We start from the raw sequence: 21,118 nt of genomic DNA, 5'->3' as shown, positions 1-21,118 counted from the left end.
TCTTTATTAGTGGATTCGGCCCATCTCAGTTTCAACCGTCCTGACCACGATCCAACGGCGGACGCCTTAAACCCTTCTCCTTCCTTTGGTCCGGTCCGCCGCCTCCCCGCCCCACTCCGCAGTCGCAGTGCCGCAGCATCGTCGCCCATGGCTCTCCTCAAGAACTCCCTCATGCTCCAGGGTCTCTCTCTCCCACTTCCTCCCCCTCCCATTTCCTTCGCGGGTCTCTCCGCCAGGCTGACCTCCGGGTGTTTGCGGCGCAGGGCGGTTGCGCCATGCGGCGGCGGCGTTCACGGCGCGGCGCGGCGCGGCGACGTCGACGGAAGAGTACGCGCGCCGGAACTACGCCGATAACACCTCCGAGTACAACACGGTCATCGGGTCGCTCGTCGCCCAGCGCAGGCAAGGGAATGTTGGTTTATGGTTTGCCGCGTCCCGTTGCGCGCTAGCTGTTCGACGCATTGCCAAGCGGGAGGCGTTTTCGTTGATATGCCTTGGATTGGTTTCGGTTGCTTCGTTGATGCTGTGCTGCGCATGCAAGCGTGTGTTTGCTCATTCGATTGTTCACAGTGGCCTTGTGTTGTGGGATTGATGGCCATGTGAAAACTGTACTTTGGTATAATGCAGCTCTAGGCCAGTTTACCCATTTGTGCATGGGAATTCCCAATGCTGACTCAGGAAGTCTTTTTGTTCGGTGTGTCAGTGAGCCTGGCCACCTGAGCAACTAGACTGCCATGAATACCCCCTAACCCCCCTGAGGGATCGCCTCGGTTACTCCCAAATGGCTTAAAGCATTGTATGCATTGTCAAATTGTGAGAGCACAAGGGCCTACCTGTTAGCTTCTCATATTTCTTTCTTGGTTACGCATAGATGTCCATGCCTGTTTCGACAGCCTCCTTTATTATTCTCTATATATGCTGAGGGGAAAATGTGCGGTTGCCTTATTTCCCTGATTGCTTGACTATTCATCTGTGGCTTCTAAGATATTAGTTTTCCTGTATGTTGTTTTCTTAAAGTTATGTTTTATATAACTTTTAGCAAATTACTTCGTGTCCTATTGTACTGTCATTTTTCTTCATGCCTATGCTTATCTTGACTTGAATTTCTGTTTGAGTAGAATGACAGCTCCAGTGTCAGAAATCTCTATTTTCTAACCATGTATACTTTGCAAGTCTAACAGTTACATTCTCATTGTTTTTAGGCCCTACCTTCTGCGTGATGCTTATGACGACATGATGCTTGATGGCGTGAAGCCTGAGCGGGATACATTCCACACACTCATAGTCGGTACCATGAAAGGCAGCCGGCTACAAGATGCACTCTACTTCCGTGATCAGATGAAAGAAATGGGTTTGCAGCCTGATGTTAGACCACTGACTTCTTTGAATTCACTCCAGTTACTTTTTACCTTCAAGAGACAATCAGTCTGATGTTCTTAATGTTTTCCAGGTTAACCTTTACAACTTCTTGATCTCCACTTGTGGAAAATGCAAGAACTCAGATGCAGCAATCATGGTTGGTTGTGTGTACCTGAATGCTAGCTGTGTTATATCATTATGGTACCATTTTCATGCTTGAACAGCTTTCTTTTGTTCTTTATGCTCACTGATGCTCCTGTCCTTTACCTGTAACAAAGCTTTTAGAAGAAATGAAGGCACATGGTGTTAAGTTGAAAGGAGAAACCTACATTTGTCTACTGAATGCACTTGCATCAACAGGGCAGACTGATCAAGTGTAAGGCACACTTCTTGACATTATTTATATGATCCAACAGATATAAGAATGCACAATTGAAATTGAAATTTACATCACTTGTTGCCTGCCACTGCCATTTATGGTGGTTGGCCACTCTTAGCACAATGACTTGAAGTTTACCACACACAAACTAGCAAAACAGATTAGCGACAGTTCGTGAGTTGTACTTGTTCACTGTGCATTTTGTTTGTTAGAGGTTCATCCACACTACTAACAGTTATCTTTCATTTGAGAATACGAGATATGTAAGTATTGATCTCATGGATTTGAAGGGCTAGAGTAATGCAACTTTCTGGTAATTTCTTGCTGATAACATCAGAGTTGGAGTCTTTAGTGTCTAGGGTATGGTTGCCAGGTAGGATTCTCAGATGTACTATTTGTGAATGCATTAGCAGTTTTGCATGTGGAGTTTTGGTCTAGAGACTACATTGCGACTGATTAGAGTTTTTCAAGAAATAGTTTACCCTCAGTTGTCAACACCTTCTGGTTTACCTATTTACTTGCTCACACGAGAAACTTATATAACGAGAATTTGTTTTGATAGGTATGCCATAGTTAGTGATATGAGTGCTGCTGGTCTTGGATTAAACAAGTTTTGTTATGCCGGATTGATAACTGCATTCAAGAACAAGACACCAACCACTGAGGAAACCATGGCAAAGGTATGGTATGCATATGTAAGACTGTAAGGATGTACTTAACCAAATCTGAATGTTCTATAACTTATTTATCTTTCAAGCAGATTCTTGACTTTGTCAGGCAGTCGAAAGGTTGGCAATATGTTGAAAGAGTATCAAAGGACAGTGCTGAGAATATAATGATGAATGTGTCAGAGGTAGAGCTATACAACCTCCCAACAGCAGAATATGTAAATAGACGAGGAGGATTTGTCTTTAAACAACATACAGTTTATCACGTTGCTATCCATGCTTGTGCAGAACTGCGGAGCAAAGAGGTGATCTTTTGCTTGTGCATTACCATTTTCCACTATATATTTTGGTTACTGCACATTGACCATGCACAATCGACATAACCCTAACTTTGTAATTGTTTCTACCACTAGTATATATATATATTTTTTTTTTGAAATCACCAAAAGGTGGTAAGTTTAGCTTATTCTGAAATTTCGTTTACTTCAAAAAATTTCAGACACTTGAAGCACTTCTGGAAATGTTCAATAAGGATAATAGAGATGGATCTACTTATGATGCCTACATGGTGATGCAAGCTATGAGGTAATATGTAATGTTGATATCTTGCTATTTTCTTGTAGCGCTGAAAATTAAGATCTGATAGTTTGTGTATTTATCATTATTAACTTTATTCAGATATACATGAACTCATTTTATAAGCATGTCACAATGAGATCTCATTATTCTAAATTAATAATAATGACAGGATCATTGTATTTATAGAGATGAGTGAACAGCTTAAGTGACTACTTTTTGGCATTTGTATTCTGATTCTATAATCCCCGTGTCTATCCTTTTTGTCTTATCATGCTTTCTCCATTTTATTCTAGTTATTATTGATTTGATGTCCTCCAATTGAAAAAGGTGTTATCTACGGTGTGGAGATATTGATTCTGCTGTTAAGATGTTTGAAGAGTATTCAAGCTTGAGATCCCCACCCGCGGAGTTGTATGCGGTGAGTCACACCTAATTGACAACAAATCTTCTCGTCAAGGAATTGACAAAGCTTAGCCAGACTTGTCTACTGCCAAATACTGTGAAAAAATATTAAGTTAGATAGTAAATTAAAAGAATGAATTCTGCCAACCAAAAAGAAACCAGATGCATAAAATCTTAGGATTGTTAAAGATAATATTCCTCACTGAATGGTAAAATGACTTTTCTATGGTCATAATAAAATAACCACCTTCTATCAAGTCAAAATCAGTCGTTCTTTCTTATTTTGATCATGTAATGCTGCATATGTTCGCCTTAAGTCTTCATCTATGAAATGCAGACACTTGCTGAGGGAGCTATGATTGGGTACACTCCAAGAGGAATGCAACTTGCTCAAGAAACTATAGTAATTTTCTGTTCTTTGCAGTTTCAGTTTTGCTGTATAGTTTTGACTGTTTTCAAAATTTTGAAATTTTACATCAATAATATTTTGCAGGAGAAAATGATTTCAAGAAATTTCTTCTTGAATGCCAGGCTGGGAACTGATCTCCTACTTGCAGCTGCCGGTGAAACGGTAACCAACACCAACTCCTGCCCTTTGACTACCAAATATGAATGCATGAATTGTTTTTCGATACTTGCTTAGCATTTTGAAATTAAATTGCTTCACTGAGATGGTTGGATGACTGAAGTTAAATTGACCAATTTATCTAGACTGGTGGATATACAACTGCAAATTATGTCTGGGATCTCCTGCAAAGCCGTAATGTCACTCCAAATCTTCCTGCTGTTGAGGCATACCACAAGGGTTTGACGGTAAGCTTCATTGTTTCGAACTTGTGACTTAGTACAGTTTCTTCACCTTGAAGGCATCTATGAATAATTGAATGCTTCCTAACTAGAGTGAGTTACATATTGGTCCTTGATGTACATATTCATATGGGTCTCAGAACTGTTTGTACATTGAAATCATTTGTCTGCTGTCACTTTGTTAGCAATTTAAGCTCTGGATGTTTGTGATTCGTATTCTGCTCATGCTCTCTTGTTTTTCAAATTCAGGCGCGAGATATTCCTTCTGACGATCCACGGCTTCTCAATGTTGCCCACGTTTTGGACAACTTGCAGCTCCGATTTGGACCAAGAAGAAACACTCAGTAGCATAGGAACAGTGCTGTTGCCCCTGATACGATGCAATCAGTAATTTGTCTTTGTTAGGCTTCTGGATGCAAAGACATGTTTACAGTCCATAAAACCAAGGAAGTTCATTAGGATGACGTAAAGCAGAACCACCAGGCATCTGAGGGGCATGGCAGGTGTGGAAATCAAGGACCCGAAACGGAAGCCAGGCCTTGTTTAGATCACCTCCAAATTCCAAGTTTTTTCACTCTCTCTCCATCACATCAATTTTTAGCCGCTTGCATGGAGCATTAAATGTAGGTAAAAAAAATAACTAATTGCACAGTTTAGTTCGAAATCACGAGATAAATCTTTTGAGCTTAGTTGGTCCACGATTGGATAATATTTACCAAATAAAACGAAAGTGCTACTATTCATCGGGTTGAAATTTTTTGCAATCTAAACACGGCCCCAGTTGTTTCTAGGGTTTTTCTCGAGAATGTTTCACCTGCCAAGCCTGAAGACCTGAACTTAGATGCCCTGAGCTTTGATTTGAAATTTAATGTGCCCATGTTGCCTACGATTGTTGGACAATCATTTATCGGAGCTTTTCATCTAGACAGCGGGAGTCTAGTTGTGCGCGAGTCAAGCTGCAGGCCGCCAGGCCGTTCTTTTTGACGTTTCCACTCTATGAACTTCTATCTATTAGTAATAAAGAGTAACTATTGTTTTCTGGAGCATGGATGCTATTTTTCTCAAGAAAAACGTTATGTTCTTATACTGTTCAGGTCAGCTGTTGATCGAGTGAATCATTCGGCAACCACTCGACTGGCAAGAGCTCAATGAAGCCATGTGCTGTCTGACTATCTGAGTCCGAGCTGGGTCACACGAGGCTTCGAGCTGGCCTTGTTTTGTTTTGAATGTAACGTAGGAATTCCACGTGAAATCGTTCTTGGCGGCATGAAATAGAAATTAGGCGATAGTTTTGAGTGGGTTACGCCTGCATCACCAGCCAAAATATAGGTCATGTTTGGATTCCAACAACATATAGAATCAACTAATCCAACAACATATAAGATAAGATCAACAATTCAGCCGGAACCGTTCGGCTTACCTTATAATTCGGTTTGTTCGGCTTTTTTTTTCAGCCGGAACAGTGTTTTTTCTCACAATAATTCAGCCGAAACAGTGTTTTCAGTTAATTTCAGCCAAGCGAATGGGGCCAGTTTGGTTCGGGCAAGGTTTTGCTATGCCTTGCCACCTTGGGTGAGCTAGATTAGTCCTTTTTCTTGCCGGCACAAATCTCAAGATAAATTTAATCACCTACCAAACTGACCATTCATCTATTCTAGCTGGGCGAAGTTAACTGGTTAAGTGAGGAGCATTAATTGAACCAAACATTTATTGCTAGCACAAACTCTAAAATAACCTTAGCCACCAACCAAACTGCTAACGCTTCTCCTATTCTAGCTAGACAAGGTGAGGTGAGGTTCTAGCCCGGCACAAAACCCAAAATAACCTTGCCACTAACCAAAAAGCTAACCTTTTTCCTATTCTAGCTGGGCAAGGTTAGGTGAGGTTCTTTTTTTTTAGGGATGGATTCTAGCTAGGTACAGACCCCAAAATAACATTGGCCATGCCCTTCTCCTATTCTAGTTAGGCAAGGTAATGTGAGGTCCTAGTTAGGCCCAAATCCCAAAATAACATTGGTCACCAAGCAAACTGCTAACCCTTCTCCTATTCTAGCTGGGCAAGGTTAGGTGAGGTTCTAGCCGGACAAGGCTAGATGAGAAGTAGCAATTGAACCAAACATTCTTTATCAGGACAAACCCTAAGATAAACTTTATCCACCAACCAAACTACTATCCCTTCTCTTATTCTAGCTAGACAAAGTTAGTTGAGGAGCAACAATTTTAAACCAAAAGCCCCATGTGCCTTGTTTTACCCAACAACATCTAACATAGATTAGATTCTAGGAGGGATTTTTGAAAATCTTATAAGGCATTGATTTTGTAAATCCTACAACCCAAGAGAATCTTGATAATAAATAAGAAAATATCTCAAACGAATCCTAGGGAACCATAGACATTAAAAGGTACTATGATAAACAAAACCCTAAAAATCTCGACGATGTTGTGTAATGTGTAGCCACGTTAGGTGTGTTATTATAAAAAAAAACCCTAAAAAAATCTAGACGACGCGGTGCAATGCGATGCAATGACCTTCCAAAAACAACGCAAAGCCGTTTCAATAAAAAAACACAAAAGCCAATCGTCCGTTGAAACGGAAACTAGCTGTTGGCCCACGACCACGAGAGGACGTCACACACGCAAATAGCCGAAGGCTGCACGCCACCGCGTCCCCGCCGTCGGATCGGCCGCCGACGCTCCAGATCTCTCCCCCTGGGCCCGTGCGGCCGTGTCGTGCGTGCGCCAACGGTGGGCTGGCTGGCTGGGCCCAGCCCAGAAGCCCACGCGCCGTTTCCATTACGCCTCCGACATGAGGGATTTTTTTTTATTTTTAACACTTTTTTAAAACTATTTTTAATTCTAACATTTTTTTTTCAAAAGTAACACTTTTGGACGCACCTGTTTGCATGGCGCGGCAAATTCACGCTGTCGCGCCATGCATGGCGGCGCGTCATGGGGCGATCAACGGCCGCGTCGACCGCTGACGTGGCGGGGCCAACGCGCCGTGCATCATGGCGCGGCACCAATCATGGTGCGGCGATCAAAGCAACAGCAAATGGAACAAGGCACTTCTGTTATGTTCTCACATGAGCCAAGTTATTTCGTCGTGTCGGATTAACGAATAGGTCAACAGGAAGGTTAAGTGCACGAGACAATCAATACACAAGTTCAGCAATACTAACTTGTACACGTCCCAAGTTCATCGCAAGTTCGACAATACCTCTGTTCGATATAAGTTCAGCAAGTCATAACTACGACACAAGTTCATCAATACATAAGTTCAACATTACTCGACATACTATATGTACCATCAGTATATGGGTGTTCGAATACAAGTGCATCATGTCATCCTAAAGAACTCCTATGACCTAGGAGTATATGGGTACCGCAGACGTCGCTGCCTCTTCGGACGTGAAGGCAGCACGTTAGGGGTGAACCCAACGTCGGAACGGTCTCGCTGGCGGTACACCCGGCGATACTGCTGAGTGTAACTAGGACCCTGCAATTATAATATAGACATCGTTACTTACAATGTTTAAGTAATTGTGACGTATATAGCGAAGTGCTGTTTCAAATACCTGTTCGTTGAACTATGTAGGAAATGGTGCATCAGACATCGCAATCTCATCGTAGTCCTCCTCGTCCTCGTCCTCGTCCTCCTCATCCTTGTCCTCCTCAACGTCGTGCTCCACATGCCCTTGCCTGCACCGCTAAGTTAGTGGTTGTATGTATGCACGTGACTGCTAAATTATCATGTTATAGTCGTCGTACCCGTGCAACTTTCTGTTGGTGCAGCGGTGGGCATGGTTGCAATCTTCCGAACTACCTATACACCCTTATAAGGTAGTGCATCTCGACCACGTGGAAAGAAAATTAGTGGCCCGTTAAAAAGTCACTCGTCTGACTCTTCCTCAGTGCGAGGACTAAGGTACCCCTCTAGCTCGAATCTGGACCAAGGACACCAATTCACCTGAAAGTTAGGTAACTACAGTTATGTTTTGGGAATAATAAAAAAGCAACAACACCGACTAGCAGTATCAAAGTGGTCGTTACTTGGTGTTGTGTCAGGACGTTTAGCGTGTCCGAGTACTGCCTGTACCGCCGCTTCGGGTTCCCTCTAACTACCTCCGCTTTTTGCCAGAGGTACAGAGCAGTCGGTCCTACGTCCACGTGATTCCATGCCTGCATTAAATAGGATAGTCAGTCACAAGTGCGGCATCAAGTGGGAGGTAAAACAGAATTTTAATGTCCCGCTCTACATTGTGCAACTCTACGTGCTACAAAAATTGATATAATCAATTATAACGTTCATTCATGGAATTCATACCAGATGAGGAAGAGTTCAACATCAAATTAAGGCATAACTTAGACGTGAGAATGGGGAATTACCAAGCTTGGAATTAGAACCGTGAGTTTGTGACTGGCTGACTGCGGTCTGCAGTTGTCGATGGTGTCAGCCGGGCGAGTCCAGGCGGGCGCCAGGGCTGGGCGACAGACCGCAGACGGTTGTAGAGCGCAGGCGCGGAGCAGGCAGCAGTGCGGGGCGTCACGCACGCCGTCAGCCTGTCACCGCGTGTCCGCGGCAGGCGGCGGCCATCAGGACGCCGGGCACTGGCCGGGCATCGATGGTGTGGCAGTCGGCGCTGGGCGGGGCGTGGCGGCCGCAGGCTCGCCCGGCGGGCGTGGTGGGCATGAGTCACGGCGGCGCGCACTGAGAGAGAACAAGGAGTCTGCCGTGCCACGCATCATGGCACGGCAGCCCCGCGCCGTGATACGTGGCACGTCAGTTTCGCCGCGCCTTGACGGGTGACGCGTCAGATCTGTCACGTCAGCGGTCGCCGTAGCCGTTGACTGCCCTCTTCCCACGCCGTGTAAACATGCCCGCCTAAAAATGTTTGTTTTGGAAAAAAATTAAACAGCATCAGTTTTAAAAAAATGTAAAAAAAATTCACACGAGGCGGCGCCCCCATTGCTCGCTACTCTCTACCTCGTGCCTGTTTAGTTCCCAAAATTTTACAAAATTTTTCAAGATTCTCCGTCACATCGAATCTTTAGACGCATGCATGACGTATTAAATATAAATAAAAAATAAAATTAATTACACAGTTTAGACGAAATTCACGAGACGAATCTTTTAAACCTAATTAAACTATGATTAAACACTAATTATCAAATAACAACGAAAATAATACTACTATTTTTCAAAAAATTTCGCTACTAAAAAGGCCCTGCCCAGGGGAGCCTCCTCTCCTCTCGTCTCGTCTCCTCGACTCGTCGCACGCCCGCCGCCCGCGCTTGACTTGACCCGCGCACCTCCTCGGCGTCGGGGAGACCGGGCTCGGGCTCGGGCCTCGTCCTCCCGGCGGACGGAGGAGGACCTCGGCCGCAGCCCGGCAGTCGCCAGAGCCCTCGTCGTAGCGTCCGCTCGTCCCGCCGCGTCGAGCATTGGGGATCTCGCGGCCCGTTCGTCTGTAGCCACTGACAACTCGCCTGGGTACCGAACCCTAGCCTCTGCCGACGCCGACGGGAGGAGCTGGGGCTGGAGGGTGTGGACGAAGCTGGTGGTAACTGGTAAGCTCCTCGGCGCCCTGACCCTGTGCCGTGCTGCTGCGCGAACGCGTTTGTAAAATTTTGCTCGTGGGTTTTGATTGAACGGCCTTTTCCCTCGTGTTTGGCGCGGCGCTGTGGTGGGTTCGCGAGACGGAATCGCCTGGGTATTGATTGCTTCACGTGTAAAGGAGCTTTTTTTTTAGCAGCAAATGGCAGGAGCACTGCCTTGCCATTATATAGGATAGGATTGTTTAGGGAGCTTTTGGTATGATGGGGTTGGTTGATTTGTTGTTTGACCCTATGGATATGAATTTCTGGAAATGGAGGCTAGATGTTGCTCCGTGTGGTTTGTAATGTAATGTTGCTGTATGTAGATAGATGCGGTTACAGGAACTAGTAGAGCCATAAGGAAGGGAAGCTTTTGCATACCACTAGGGGGCTGCTAGTCATTGGATGATTGGTTGTATGAGTTATTAGGGTCCCTGATTTAAGGAATTAAAGGGGATACCTCAATCACTTGCTACTCAACCAGCACATTGTTAGCCCTAGTTTATTTGTGTGATCAGGGTTAGCCCTACTAGGCTTTTATGTCCTGCCTGGCTCCCCTGTTTTTAGGGCCATTACATGAACTGTTCCGTGTGGTTGCAATGTTGCTGTACAGCCATAACGAAGGGAAGCTTATGCATACCACTGGGGGCTTTTAGTCATTGGCTGATTGGTTGTATGAGATATTAGGGTCCCTAATCTAAGGATATTGAAGGGGATACCTTGGTCACTTGGTACACAACCAGCACATTGTTAGGGTGGGTAAGAGTTCATATGTATGATCAGGGTTAGCCCTAGGCTTTTGTGTCCTGCCTGCTCCCCTGTTTTTAGGGGCATTACGTGAAACTGCATGCTTTTTGTTGTTCTACGTACTATTGCATGCTATGCTTTTCTTTGTTACGTATTACACTTTGTCATTAATATAGATAGAGCTGAGCTACCGGCATCACGCGCTTGGGTTTCTATTTTTATCGAAATAATGGCTTCCAGATTAATCGAGGGTACATGTCCGTTCAGTGACGAATCTAGGATTTTAGTTTAGGGTATGCCACAAAAAAAATTCATATCCAATTCGGTAAATTCATTTTAGAAAAAGAATTGGAATGATTGAAGGCCAACATAGAAGACAACAACTTCATATTAATCTCATCAAACATACTTGGAGCATTGTCTCCGCTAGTTAAGGTACAGTTACCTAGAGCATTGTCCAAAACATACTTGTTCACTTCTTCACTATTTCCAGCAAAAAACTTTAAAAGTTCAATAAAGTTCCCTCTATTGCCAGATTCTTCACTTTTATCATGTCCACGAAACCCCAACCCTTGATGCAAAAGAAACTTAATGCACCTAAGTGATTAGAAGTAGTAGCAGCCGCCGCCGCCGCCTTCTTTGCTTCATGCTTTAAAAGAGATGCAATATCTGAGTTTCTCTTCGTAACTGCACAAATATTAAAAAACATGATTCTAAATAATTAAACAATTTTATTATTTGTAATGTTTGCAAATAGCATGGAGATTAGATCAGGAAACTGGGAAAGTGTGGCGTACTCAGGCGTTAGGCCGTCAGGGTGTCTGCCTGTCCGGCGGCGCCGGTGCTGCGATCGTGTGGTCTCGCTCCGTCCGTCCGTGGCCTCCGATCGAGATTAGTTTAGGGTAAAGTTACATCTAACTTTGTTGTGTGGCGACTGGTCACTGGCGTGATCCATTCGTGAGGTAACTAGCGCCTCTTTGTTGTGTGGGCCGCGTGGGGCGCCTCAAGTGGGCCTTTCGTGGTGGCGTGATCCATTCCAGGTAAGGTTTTTTTTTTTACAAATTCAAATGCAATACGTATATATAATAGTATAGTCACCGGTGCCAAAGGGTATGCCAGTGCATACCTGGCATACCCTGTGCCTCCGCCACTGTGTCCGTTACTACTTCCCTTTCCGAATTGTGATGCTGGAAAGTTGTAAATTAATTGCCATGTGTGTTCGTGTTCCAACTGATCATGATATCGGATTTGTTTCTATTTGGCTTGTTTTATTCCTCCATTGATTATGTTCCGTTTACCGTTGCATTAAAATTCCAGGTTGTTATTTTGCTGATTGAAAGTACTCCATGGCTTAATGATGAACTGGTAATAAAGGGGTCAATCATTGACAACCAGCTGTCCGAGGAGGGTTTCGGAGTTCTTACTAAGAAGAGAGTTACGCATGCTAATCAGCAAAGGACGGACAGAGATCTTGCTTGCTTTATTGAACTGAAGACATGCCCAAAACACCTCCTGTCCAAGCAAGCAAGAACACTGAACTGCAGAAACAATCTGCACCCAACTTAACAATAACAAATGAGCACTCAAGTACGAAGCAAGTGGCTAAAACAGAGCGCCCTATCAATGATGTGAAACGCATTACCACTTGGATCTGCAAAAATTTGGCCTGTAAAGCTGTTAGACCATCAGAAGATTCCTTCTGCAAGAGGTGCTCGTGTTGTATTTGCCACAAGTTCGATGACAATAAGGATCCTAGTCAATGGTTAGTTTGTTCATCTGACAATGATAGCAACAATTGTTGTGGTTCTTCTTGCCATATTGAATGTGCTTTCCAAGACAAGAGGGTAGGATGCTTTGATCTGGAGCAAATTATACATCCTGATGGCAGTTATTCTTGTGCCTCGTGTGGAAAGATTTCTGGAATACTAGGGTAAAGTACAATTTCTAATTAACTCAAGTCTCATTATTTCTGTTGTATTTTGCTTTGTTTCTTTTCCCTGTCCGATCATAATATTCTTGTTGGAATCTAGAAACATAATGAACTTGCATTAGATAAATTGTCGATAGAATATCGTCGGCAGTCCTCCGAGGGGTACCCCACGAAGGTAGATTGATCGGCAGAGATGCGTGTAATCGAGAACAAGAAGGCAATAGAGACACACGAGTTAGATAGGTTCAGGCCGTCAGTATGACGTAATACCCTACTTCTGTGGTCTGTTGGATTGTATTGACTATCGTATGATATTGCGTGAGTTTGGAGGGGGTCCCTTCTCGCCTTATATAGTCCGGGGGTAGGGTTACAAGTCGGTTAGATCTAGAAGATAACCGGAAAGTAATAACAGATTACAGGAATCATGTGATCATACGTATCCTAACAAATCTCGTAGTATCTTCAGGATATCTTCCCGATGTCTTGTGGGAGGCGCCGAGCAGCGTCGTGCCCCGCAAGGCTTCGTCTTGTGGGCTGGGCTGCCCCTGGGGGCGCAGCCCATGTGGTCTGCCGTGGGTATCCGGGGTCGTACCCCCAATAACTAGTCCCCGAGCGCCTTGCATTCGTTGTGTAACGCCGTCTTGAGCTTGTCTGAGCATGAGCGAACAAAGTCGAGAAGTCAAACTCATGGTCCGACCACCGTGATGAGTTGCCGAGCAGCGTGAACCGTCGTCGAGCAGCGTGAACTATCGCCGAGCAGTGAGAACCGTCGCCGAGCAGCGTGAACCGTCGTCGAGCAGCGTAACCCAAGTATGGCTTGCCATAAGGGTGTAAGGAGCTCAAGTTCAAAACCGAAAATTTCCTCGCAGTGGACCAAATGTGCCCACTTAGAGTCTGACGACAAGAAAGGGAGATAGTATTCTTCAACTTCAGGAGGCGCGAAGTCTTTCAGATTAAAGCAAATACACTCACCGCAAGGTGAAGTGTGCCCACTTAGTCCTCGAGCCTGAAAGTAGGTGATGCAGTCACATGGTGCCAGGGTCCAAAGTAGAAGAAAAGTAGAAGACCAGCCGAGCAGTCAGCCAGTCTCCGAGCGTAACCTCGAGATGAGAAAAGCACATTCACCGCAAGGTGAAGTGTGCCCACTTAGTTTCCGAGCCTGACAGTAGGTGACGTGGTCACGTGGTGCCAGGTTTAGAAATAGCAGTCAACAGAAGAAAGTCCCCAGTGCGTTGAGGAACCAAGTCGTATTGCTGACGTAGTCTCCGAGCCACAAGTGGAAATCTTGGAGAAAACAAATCCTGGAGAAAAAATCGGAGTAATGGTTGTACAGTAGTGGTTACTGAGCCTTATCAGATGGCGGAGAAGGCGGCGAATAATCGGTGAGTAGTAACAAATCGCGGCGATAAATGGGCAGTATGGGCTGTAGTTACGCGAAAGCCCAGTTAACGGCCCACCACGCTATTGCGGAGAATTTGGAGTGGTGCAAATCGTGGGAGTGGTTTTCTAAAAACCCTCGAATGCGAAAGGTGGGGGAAGTGCTTTATAACTGCGCCCCCACACCCCGCGCTCCCACCTTTGCCATTTTGCCGTTTCATCTTCCTCCTTAGCCCTCGCACTTCCAAATCCACATGCGCTCCCACCACCAAACCCAAAACAGATCTGAGAGATGGCGCCGAAGAAGGGAGCAGGAAACCCAAAGAAGGCGGCCGTCGGAGCCAGCCGGGACAACGAGTGGGTGCCGTTAGTCATGGGGGAGGCGGAGATCAACAGGATGGTGGAAGCGGGCGTTCTCCCAGACCGTGCCATCGCCGGATGGCGGCCAGCCAGCGGTGAGCCCTTTCCAATGCCCCATACCGACGAAGCCGTAGTTTTTTGTGGATTATTTCTGGCGCGGGTTAGATTTTCCTGTTCATCCTTTCTTGAAGGATCTGCTGGAGTTCTGGGTCATTAGTCTATGCAACCTCCACCCAAACACCGTCTTGCACATCTCCATCTTCATCCATTTCTGTGAGGCATATCTCGGAGTTCTTCCCCACTTCAACCTCTTCCGTCATCTATTCTGGCTGAAGAAGGGTGGTGGCGGTTCGAAGGTGGTCGACGGTGTGTATCTTCAACTCCGCGACGGGATGGCGGGCGAGTACATCACTGTACCGCTAAACACCTCGTTGAAGGGGTGGAACGCCAGGTGGTTCTACATGAAGCAGAGCCATCCCGCCATCCGTTGCGACGTCGACCACGTTCCGAAGAACCAGAGGAGCTGGTCGGAGAAATCGAGCAGTGCCGACATGGAGCAGGTGAGGGAGCTCCTCGACCTGATAAAGGGCGTGAAAATTAATAGTGGATTTGTGGCGGCGAGCTTCATAGTGCGCCGCGTCTAGCCCTGCAAGGAGAGGGCCCACGCGGGCTATGACTTCAAGGGTGACAACGACGGTACCCGAGAGAGCATGAGGAGGCTCTCGAAGGACGAAGTGCTAGAGCGGGCCACAGAGCTGTTCACTCCAAATGCCTCGTTCAGCCTATCCAAGCAAACGAGGGCCTTCAACTGTACGAATCCGTCGCCTCAGGTAAACATCCCAATTGTTTTGTTCTTGATGAGTACTTCTTGGGCGTGCCGAGGGGGGACTGACCGCAGGCAATAGACGCCCGGCCACCAGCTCAGCCTGAGGAGGGAGCCGTCAATGTCCCTTCGGAGTCCGGAGACGCGGACGCTAGACGGACAGAGAGTCCTCCCCCGGTGTCGGAGAAAGTCCGGGTGAAGAGGGCAGCGGCAGATGAGTCGGCCCGGAAGAAGAGGAAGATGACGGGTGCTGCCCCCCATAAACTGGGCGGCATCTCGCTTGGCGGTGACCGGACCACTCGGACGCAGAGTGCAGCGATGTCCGAGTGGTCGGACGACGACGGGGCTCCAGTAGCTCCTCGTCCGAGCACTGAAGCGTCTCCGCGCAACACGTGCGCGGAGGAGCGATCGAAGGGAGGGGAGGGAGTCCCCGAGCAGCCGGCGAGGGGAGTCCCAGAGCGACAGGCGGAGACCGCGAGACCTCCATCCCAGGGCGCGGGGGTCGACCCTAGAGCCGCGCCTGGGGGCTCGGGTAGGCAGCGCCGGTTCAGAAAAGTATACCGGCAAGCCGACACGTAAGTATCCTTGTGTTGGAGTTAATTTGTTGTCAAATCCTTATCGTGGTGGCGATTGACGAACTAATCTGATGCAGAGCGAGGCATACGGAGGAGTTGAATCCGTCCGTCCAGACCGGCGAGCAACCGGGGGCTGGTCCCGACGTGGAGGCGATGCCGGCAGCTCCCGTCTTGGAGTCCCCGGGTGCTCGGCAGCCTGCGGATGAGTCAACCGCCCCTGCTGGTGGACTTGGCGGCGGCGAAAGGTTGGCGCCGACGACGGATGGGTCGGCTACAGTGCCTGGGGCAACAGCGGAAGCCGCCGGGTCCTCGGGAGCGGAGGCTGGAGTATCCCATGCCACGCCGGAGTTCGGAGCGGAGAAGCCTGTGGTGCCAGGGGAGCAGACGGCGCTCCTTGAAGTGTCGGACGGCGTGGTCGGACACACTGTCCGGCCACCGAGCCCCCAAGTGGTGCCTCCAGCTGCGGAGGAGGACGAAGTGGAAGAGATTGAGCGTGAGGAATCACGAGCTTAAGTTGTCCGAATACTCCGCAAGCGGGGCAACGAAGTGGTGGTTGTTGAAGAGGACACCACCAGGGAGCTTAGGAGGCTGGAGTCCGCCCTTTCCGGAGTGATGAAGCAGACCAAGGTTAGTATTGTGTCTGCGATGCTCGTCTTTGACGTTGTAGATCGGCTTTGCTTCATAGTCTTGGTGCGTTTGCAGGGGATAGCTCGGACTGCCGAACAACGACGCTAGCTGATCAAGTGGATGGAGCCCGTCGCTGAAGAAAACGCCATGCTAAAGGAAGCGATGAAGTTAATGGAGAAAAACGTCCAGAGGGCCCAGCGCGAGCAAGATCTTGCCGAGTCTCAAGCGCGGGATCTGGAATACCAAAAGGGGCTCTGTCCGAGCAGTTGGCGACCGCGTCCGAGCAGTTGCGGGGCAAGTCCGAGCAGCCTGCCACCGTCTCTGAGCGGTTGACAAGTGTGTCCGAGCAGCTGGAGCAGAAGTCCGAGCAGCTCCGAAACGTCTCTGAGCGGAAAAAAGGTATGGTGTATCGGCGATTTTGCTTTGCATTGTTGAACAGTCATATTGTTGCTGACGACTGTTGTGCTTGTAGAGCAAGATGCGGAGCTCGGCCAGCTGTGCCAAATCGCCGGGCAACTCTGAGAGGAGAAGGCGAAGGAGTCAGGGCAAGCGGAGAAGCTGGTCGAGGAGCTGAAAGGTAAGTACTTCGTGGTCGGAGTTACTGTTGGAGTAATTTCCTTGCTTGATGGAACCTTGTAATGCCTGCAGACTACCGTCGGAGGGTCAAGGCGTAGTTTGATGTGTTGGAGCAGGAGGCCAGAACCTAGCGGAGCAAGCTCGACGCCATAGTTGCCGGAATCAAGCCAGTGCTCGACTGCGTCGACTTGGAGATGGCTCCATAGCCCGACGGCAGGTCGCCGTGTCCGGACACCATCATTGAGAGGTGCAAGGCGACGTGGGAGAACTTCAAAAGCTTCAACCACGACGCCATCGTCACCGCCGTTACACACGCCCGAGTGGTGGTCCAATCCCATTACCCTACTATTGACTTTCAAGCGATAGTGGTCGGATATGCTAGAGGGACGGGTGCAACGGAGCACCAACAGCTGGAAGATGAGGTGGAAGACGCGGCGAAGAAGCTGGCCGGCGACGTCGACCTGTTCGGCGAGATGGACGGCGATAGCGAAGCTCGATGATCTGCTCGGAGAAAAGTCTATAATAACTGGAGAGAGTGGTTAAAACGCGCAAGGGCGCAGACAATCATTTATATATATGTATAAATGTTGTAAAATAACATTTGCATGTTTATGCAGTTTGTTAGTTTTTCGTTGAAGAATCGTTGTAGTGTTAACCCTAACGCAATTATACGTAATATAAGTAGCGTCCGAGCAGTTAGTTTGTTACTGAATTCTTTGGCCTTAGCTAGCTCATAGTCCACAACGTCGAGTGCGGAGCCCGTGCACGTGTAGGAGGAACAGGCATGACAAAGTAACTGCAGCCGACCACCCATAACGCAGAGCGCCGAGCCCGTAGCACGTGTAGGGAAAGATCGGAGACTGGGTCTTCTCCATAGAGAACAGAGCGGAACGTATGCTGCTCGACGGTTGGCGAAATAACTTAGAGATATATGTCGTATTAGTAGCATCCGAGCAATGAGTTCTTTACTGGGCTCTTGGCCTTGGTTAGCCCATAGTCCATAATGTTGAACGCGGAGCCCGTGCACGTGTAGGAGGAACAGGCGTGACCAAGGAACCGCAGCCGACCACCCATAACGCAGAGCGCGGAGCCCGTAGCATGTGTAGGGAGAAATCGGAGACTGGGTCTTCTCCATAGAGCACAGAACAAAACGTGTGCTGCTCGGTGATTGGCGAAACATTTCGGAGATATGGAGAAACACGGCGGAGCGTTTATGGCGATCACATATTGGAGATATGGAGAAACGTGACGGAGCATTTATGGCGATCACATATTAGAGTTCATTAAGGAGTAACTTAGAGTTGGCGACTGTAAGTGGAGATTAAGTCGTAATGGAGAAATAATGGAGACAAATTATGGCGACTAAAACTTTGTTCATCATGGAATGAAGAATATATATCTATAGCGTTTCAAGGATAAAAACGTATAAGGTGCTCGATGTGTCCTGAATTGGGGATATCGATTCCGTCCAAGTCACATAGCCGGTAAGATCCTGGTCTGGTAACCTCTTTGACCACGTAGGGCCCTTCTCAGGGGGAGGAGAACTTATGCATCCCTTCGGTTTTCTGCTTTCTGTGGAGAACGAGGTCGCCGATAGCAAATGAACGACCTTTGATGTTGTGGTTATAATATCTTCGCAAGCCTTCTAGGTATTGGGCTGTGCGGATACAGGTGATCAGGCGTTCTTCCTCGGCCCTGTCGACGTCCTCTGTCCGAACAGTTGTGGCTTGCTCTTCATCATAATGTTCCACCCTAGGTGCTCGGAAGGCAATGTCCGCTGGTAGTATGGCTTCTGAGCCGTAAACCAAGAAATATGGAGACACCGGTGCTGCGACTAGCTTGAGTGCGTAGTCCCCAGACCATAGTTGGTAGCTCTTTGAGCCATCTGCCTGGATGCTTTTCTTCTTTCTGATATAGCCTCTTTTTTAGGGCATTTAGTATCATGCCGTTCGTCTGTTCGACCTGGCCGTTGGCCCTGGGATGGGCAACGGAGACGTATTTGATGGAAATGCATCGGTCTTCGTAGAAATCCCAAAAATGATGACCAGTAAATGTAGTTCCGGGGTCGGTGATAATGTTGTTCAGGAGATCGAATCTGTGGATGATATCTTCGAAGAGCTCAACTGCTTTCTTTGCAGTGGCTGAAACAAGCGGTTTGTATTCGATCCACTTGGAGAACTTGTCGATGGCGACGTATACGTACCGGAAACCACCTAGCGCTGGCTTAAAAGGCCCGATCATGTCCAGTCCCCAGCATGCAAAAGGCCAGGAAGCTGGGATGGTCTGCAGTTCTTGTGCCGGCACATGTATTTGCTTGGCGAAAAATTGACATCCTTCACAACGTTGGACGAGGTCTTCTGCATCGGAGATGGCCGTGGGCCAATAAAAACCAGCTTGGAAAGCTTTGCCGACCAGGTTTCTCGAGACCGCGTGGTTGCCTCAGGAACCAGAGTAAATTTCTAGAAGTAGTTTCACTCCCTCTTCTTGGGTGATGCATTTCTACAGTATCTCTTCTTTAGCACTTTTCCTCGTTAAGTTCCCATCCACCAGCATGTAATGCTTACTTCGACGGATTAGGCGTTCGGTTTCAGTCTTGTCGGCGGGTACTTCGGCGCTGGTGAGGTACTTGACGAACTGCTCCCTTCAATCGGCGGCTGGCGAAGGCACTGTAAGTACCAGCTGCTCGGCGGGGGAAATTTCTTGAACTTCCTTCTCTTCCTTAATAGACGACGTAAAGAGGTATTGGACGAAGACCCTAGGCGGAATCGCGGCGCGAGAGGAGCCTATCTTGGATAGGTGGTCGGCAAGCTAATTTTGATCTCGTACCACGTGGTGGTACTCGATACCGTAGAACTTCCCTTCAAGCTTCCTGATTTTGGCACAGTATGCGTCCATCTTCTCACTGGAGCAGAACCAGTCTTTGTTGAGCTGGTTGATGACCAGCGCGGAGTCCTCGTATACCATGAGGCGTTTGACGCCGAGCTCAACGGCTATACGGAGTCCGTGGAGACTTGCTTCATATTTGGTGGCGTTGTTGGAGGCCGAAAAATGTATTTGGAGAATGTATCAGAGCTTATCCTTGGTCGGCGTAATGAACAGAATTGCAGCACCAGCACCATTGATGTTGAGGGCGCTGTCGAAGTACATCATCCAGTGCTCGGGGCAAGTAGCGGGGATGGGTTCTTGGATCTCGGTCCACTCAGCGACGAAGTCAGCGAGCGCCTGTGACTTGATGGTAGGCCTGCTTCTGAATTCAATGGAGTAAGTGCCGAGCTCGACAGCCCACTTGATGATGCGGCCGTTGGCCTTTTTGTTGCGGAGGATGTCCCCCAGAGGAAACTTGGTGACCATGGCGATCTTGTAGTACTCGAAGTAATGGCGGAGCTTGCGTGACGTGATCAGAATGGCGTATAGCAGCTTTTGGACACGAGGATTACGAGTTTTGGGCTCATTAAGGACCTCGCTGATGAAGTAGACCGGACGTTGCACCTTATAGGCGTGCCCGGCCTCCTCGCATTCGACGATGATAGCTGTGCTAACGACACAAGAAGTGGCGGCGATGTAGATTAGTAAAGTTTCGTCTGGCTGAGGCGCCGTCATGATCGGAGGCTTCGTTAAAAACAACTTGAGCTGCTCGAAAGCTGTATCTGCCTCCTCCGACCAAGAAAAACGTTCGGAGGCCTTGAGGAGTTTGAAGAACGGTAGTCCCTTTTCGCCGAGGCGCGATATAAAGCGGCTGAGAGCAGCCATGCAGCATGTAAGCTTTTGTATATCCATGACGAACGTTGGTCGTTTCATGTTGGCGATGGCGGAGACCTTGTCGGGGTTGAGTTCGATGCCACGGGTGCTGACGATGTAGCTCAGGATTATGCCGGATGGAACTCCAAAGATGCACTTTGAAAGGTTTAGCTTCTATCGTTCCCTTTTCAGGTTGACGAACGTTTCTTCAAGGTCGACGATGAGATTATCGACGGTCTTGGACTTGACCACATCGTCGATGTAGGCTTTGACGTTGCGGCCGATCTGTTGATCAAGGCACATCTGGATGGCCCTTTGGTAGGTCGTCCCAGCGTTCTTGAGTCCGAAAGACATGGTGGTATAGTAGTACGCACTAAAAGGCGTGATGAACGACATCTGGATCTGGTCGTCTTCCTTGAGGGATATCTGGTGATAGTCGGAGTAACAATCAAGGAAGGAGAGCAGTTCATAGCCGGCGGGGGAGTCAACAACCTTGTCTATTCGAGGCAGACCGAAGAGGTCTTTAGGGCAGTGTTTGTTAAGATCCGTGTAATCACATTCTTCATTCTTTATTCTT

General features: G+C 47.7%; 2 protein-coding genes across 3 annotated transcripts in view; both read left to right on the top strand.

The window, feature by feature from the left end:
• The first annotated feature begins 61 nt into the window (after window positions 1-61).
• On the top strand, window positions 62-4,640 carry LOC136517920 (pentatricopeptide repeat-containing protein At4g35850, mitochondrial-like). The gene is made up of 13 exons (XM_066511575.1): window positions 62-181; window positions 264-402; window positions 1,203-1,365; window positions 1,451-1,516; window positions 1,638-1,735; window positions 2,301-2,418; window positions 2,499-2,711; window positions 2,906-2,991; window positions 3,313-3,403; window positions 3,725-3,790; window positions 3,881-3,958; window positions 4,099-4,200; window positions 4,444-4,640. The coding sequence occupies exons 1-13, from the start codon at window positions 148-150 to the stop codon at window positions 4,540-4,542; spliced, it is 1,353 nt and encodes a 450-aa protein (XP_066367672.1). The 5' UTR covers window positions 62-147; the 3' UTR covers window positions 4,543-4,640.
• Window positions 4,641-9,463: 4,823 nt separating this feature from the next.
• The window catches only part of LOC136517228 (VIN3-like protein 1), a 31,063-nt gene continuing 19,408 nt past the window's right edge, over window positions 9,464-21,118 (top strand). For both annotated transcript variants that reach the window (XM_066510759.1, XM_066510758.1), the window contains exons 1-2: window positions 9,464-9,761; window positions 11,853-12,465. In XM_066510759.1, coding sequence (XP_066366856.1) covers window positions 12,032-12,465 — 434 coding nt within the window. In that variant the 5' untranslated portion in view covers window positions 9,464-9,761; window positions 11,853-12,031. The remainder of the gene's footprint in view (window positions 9,762-11,852; window positions 12,466-21,118) is intronic.

Source organism: Miscanthus floridulus, chromosome 17, assembly GCF_019320115.1.
Source record: "Miscanthus floridulus cultivar M001 chromosome 17, ASM1932011v1, whole genome shotgun sequence".
NCBI lineage: Eukaryota > Viridiplantae > Streptophyta > Magnoliopsida > Poales > Poaceae > Miscanthus > Miscanthus floridulus.
This window is presented reverse-complemented; position numbering and strand designations above follow the sequence as displayed.

Bases quoted from the DNA above. Each gene is read 5' to 3' on its own strand.
- LOC136517920 (XM_066511575.1), top strand. From the start codon at position 148: ATGGCTCTCCTCAAGAACTCCCTCATGCTCCAGG. The intron at 1,736-2,300 runs GTAAGGCACACT...TTGTTTTGATAG, and splicing joins ACAGGGCAGACTGATCAAGT to GTATGCCATAGTTAGTGATA. The intron at 2,712-2,905 runs GTGATCTTTTGC...AAAAAATTTCAG, and splicing joins CAGAACTGCGGAGCAAAGAG to ACACTTGAAGCACTTCTGGA.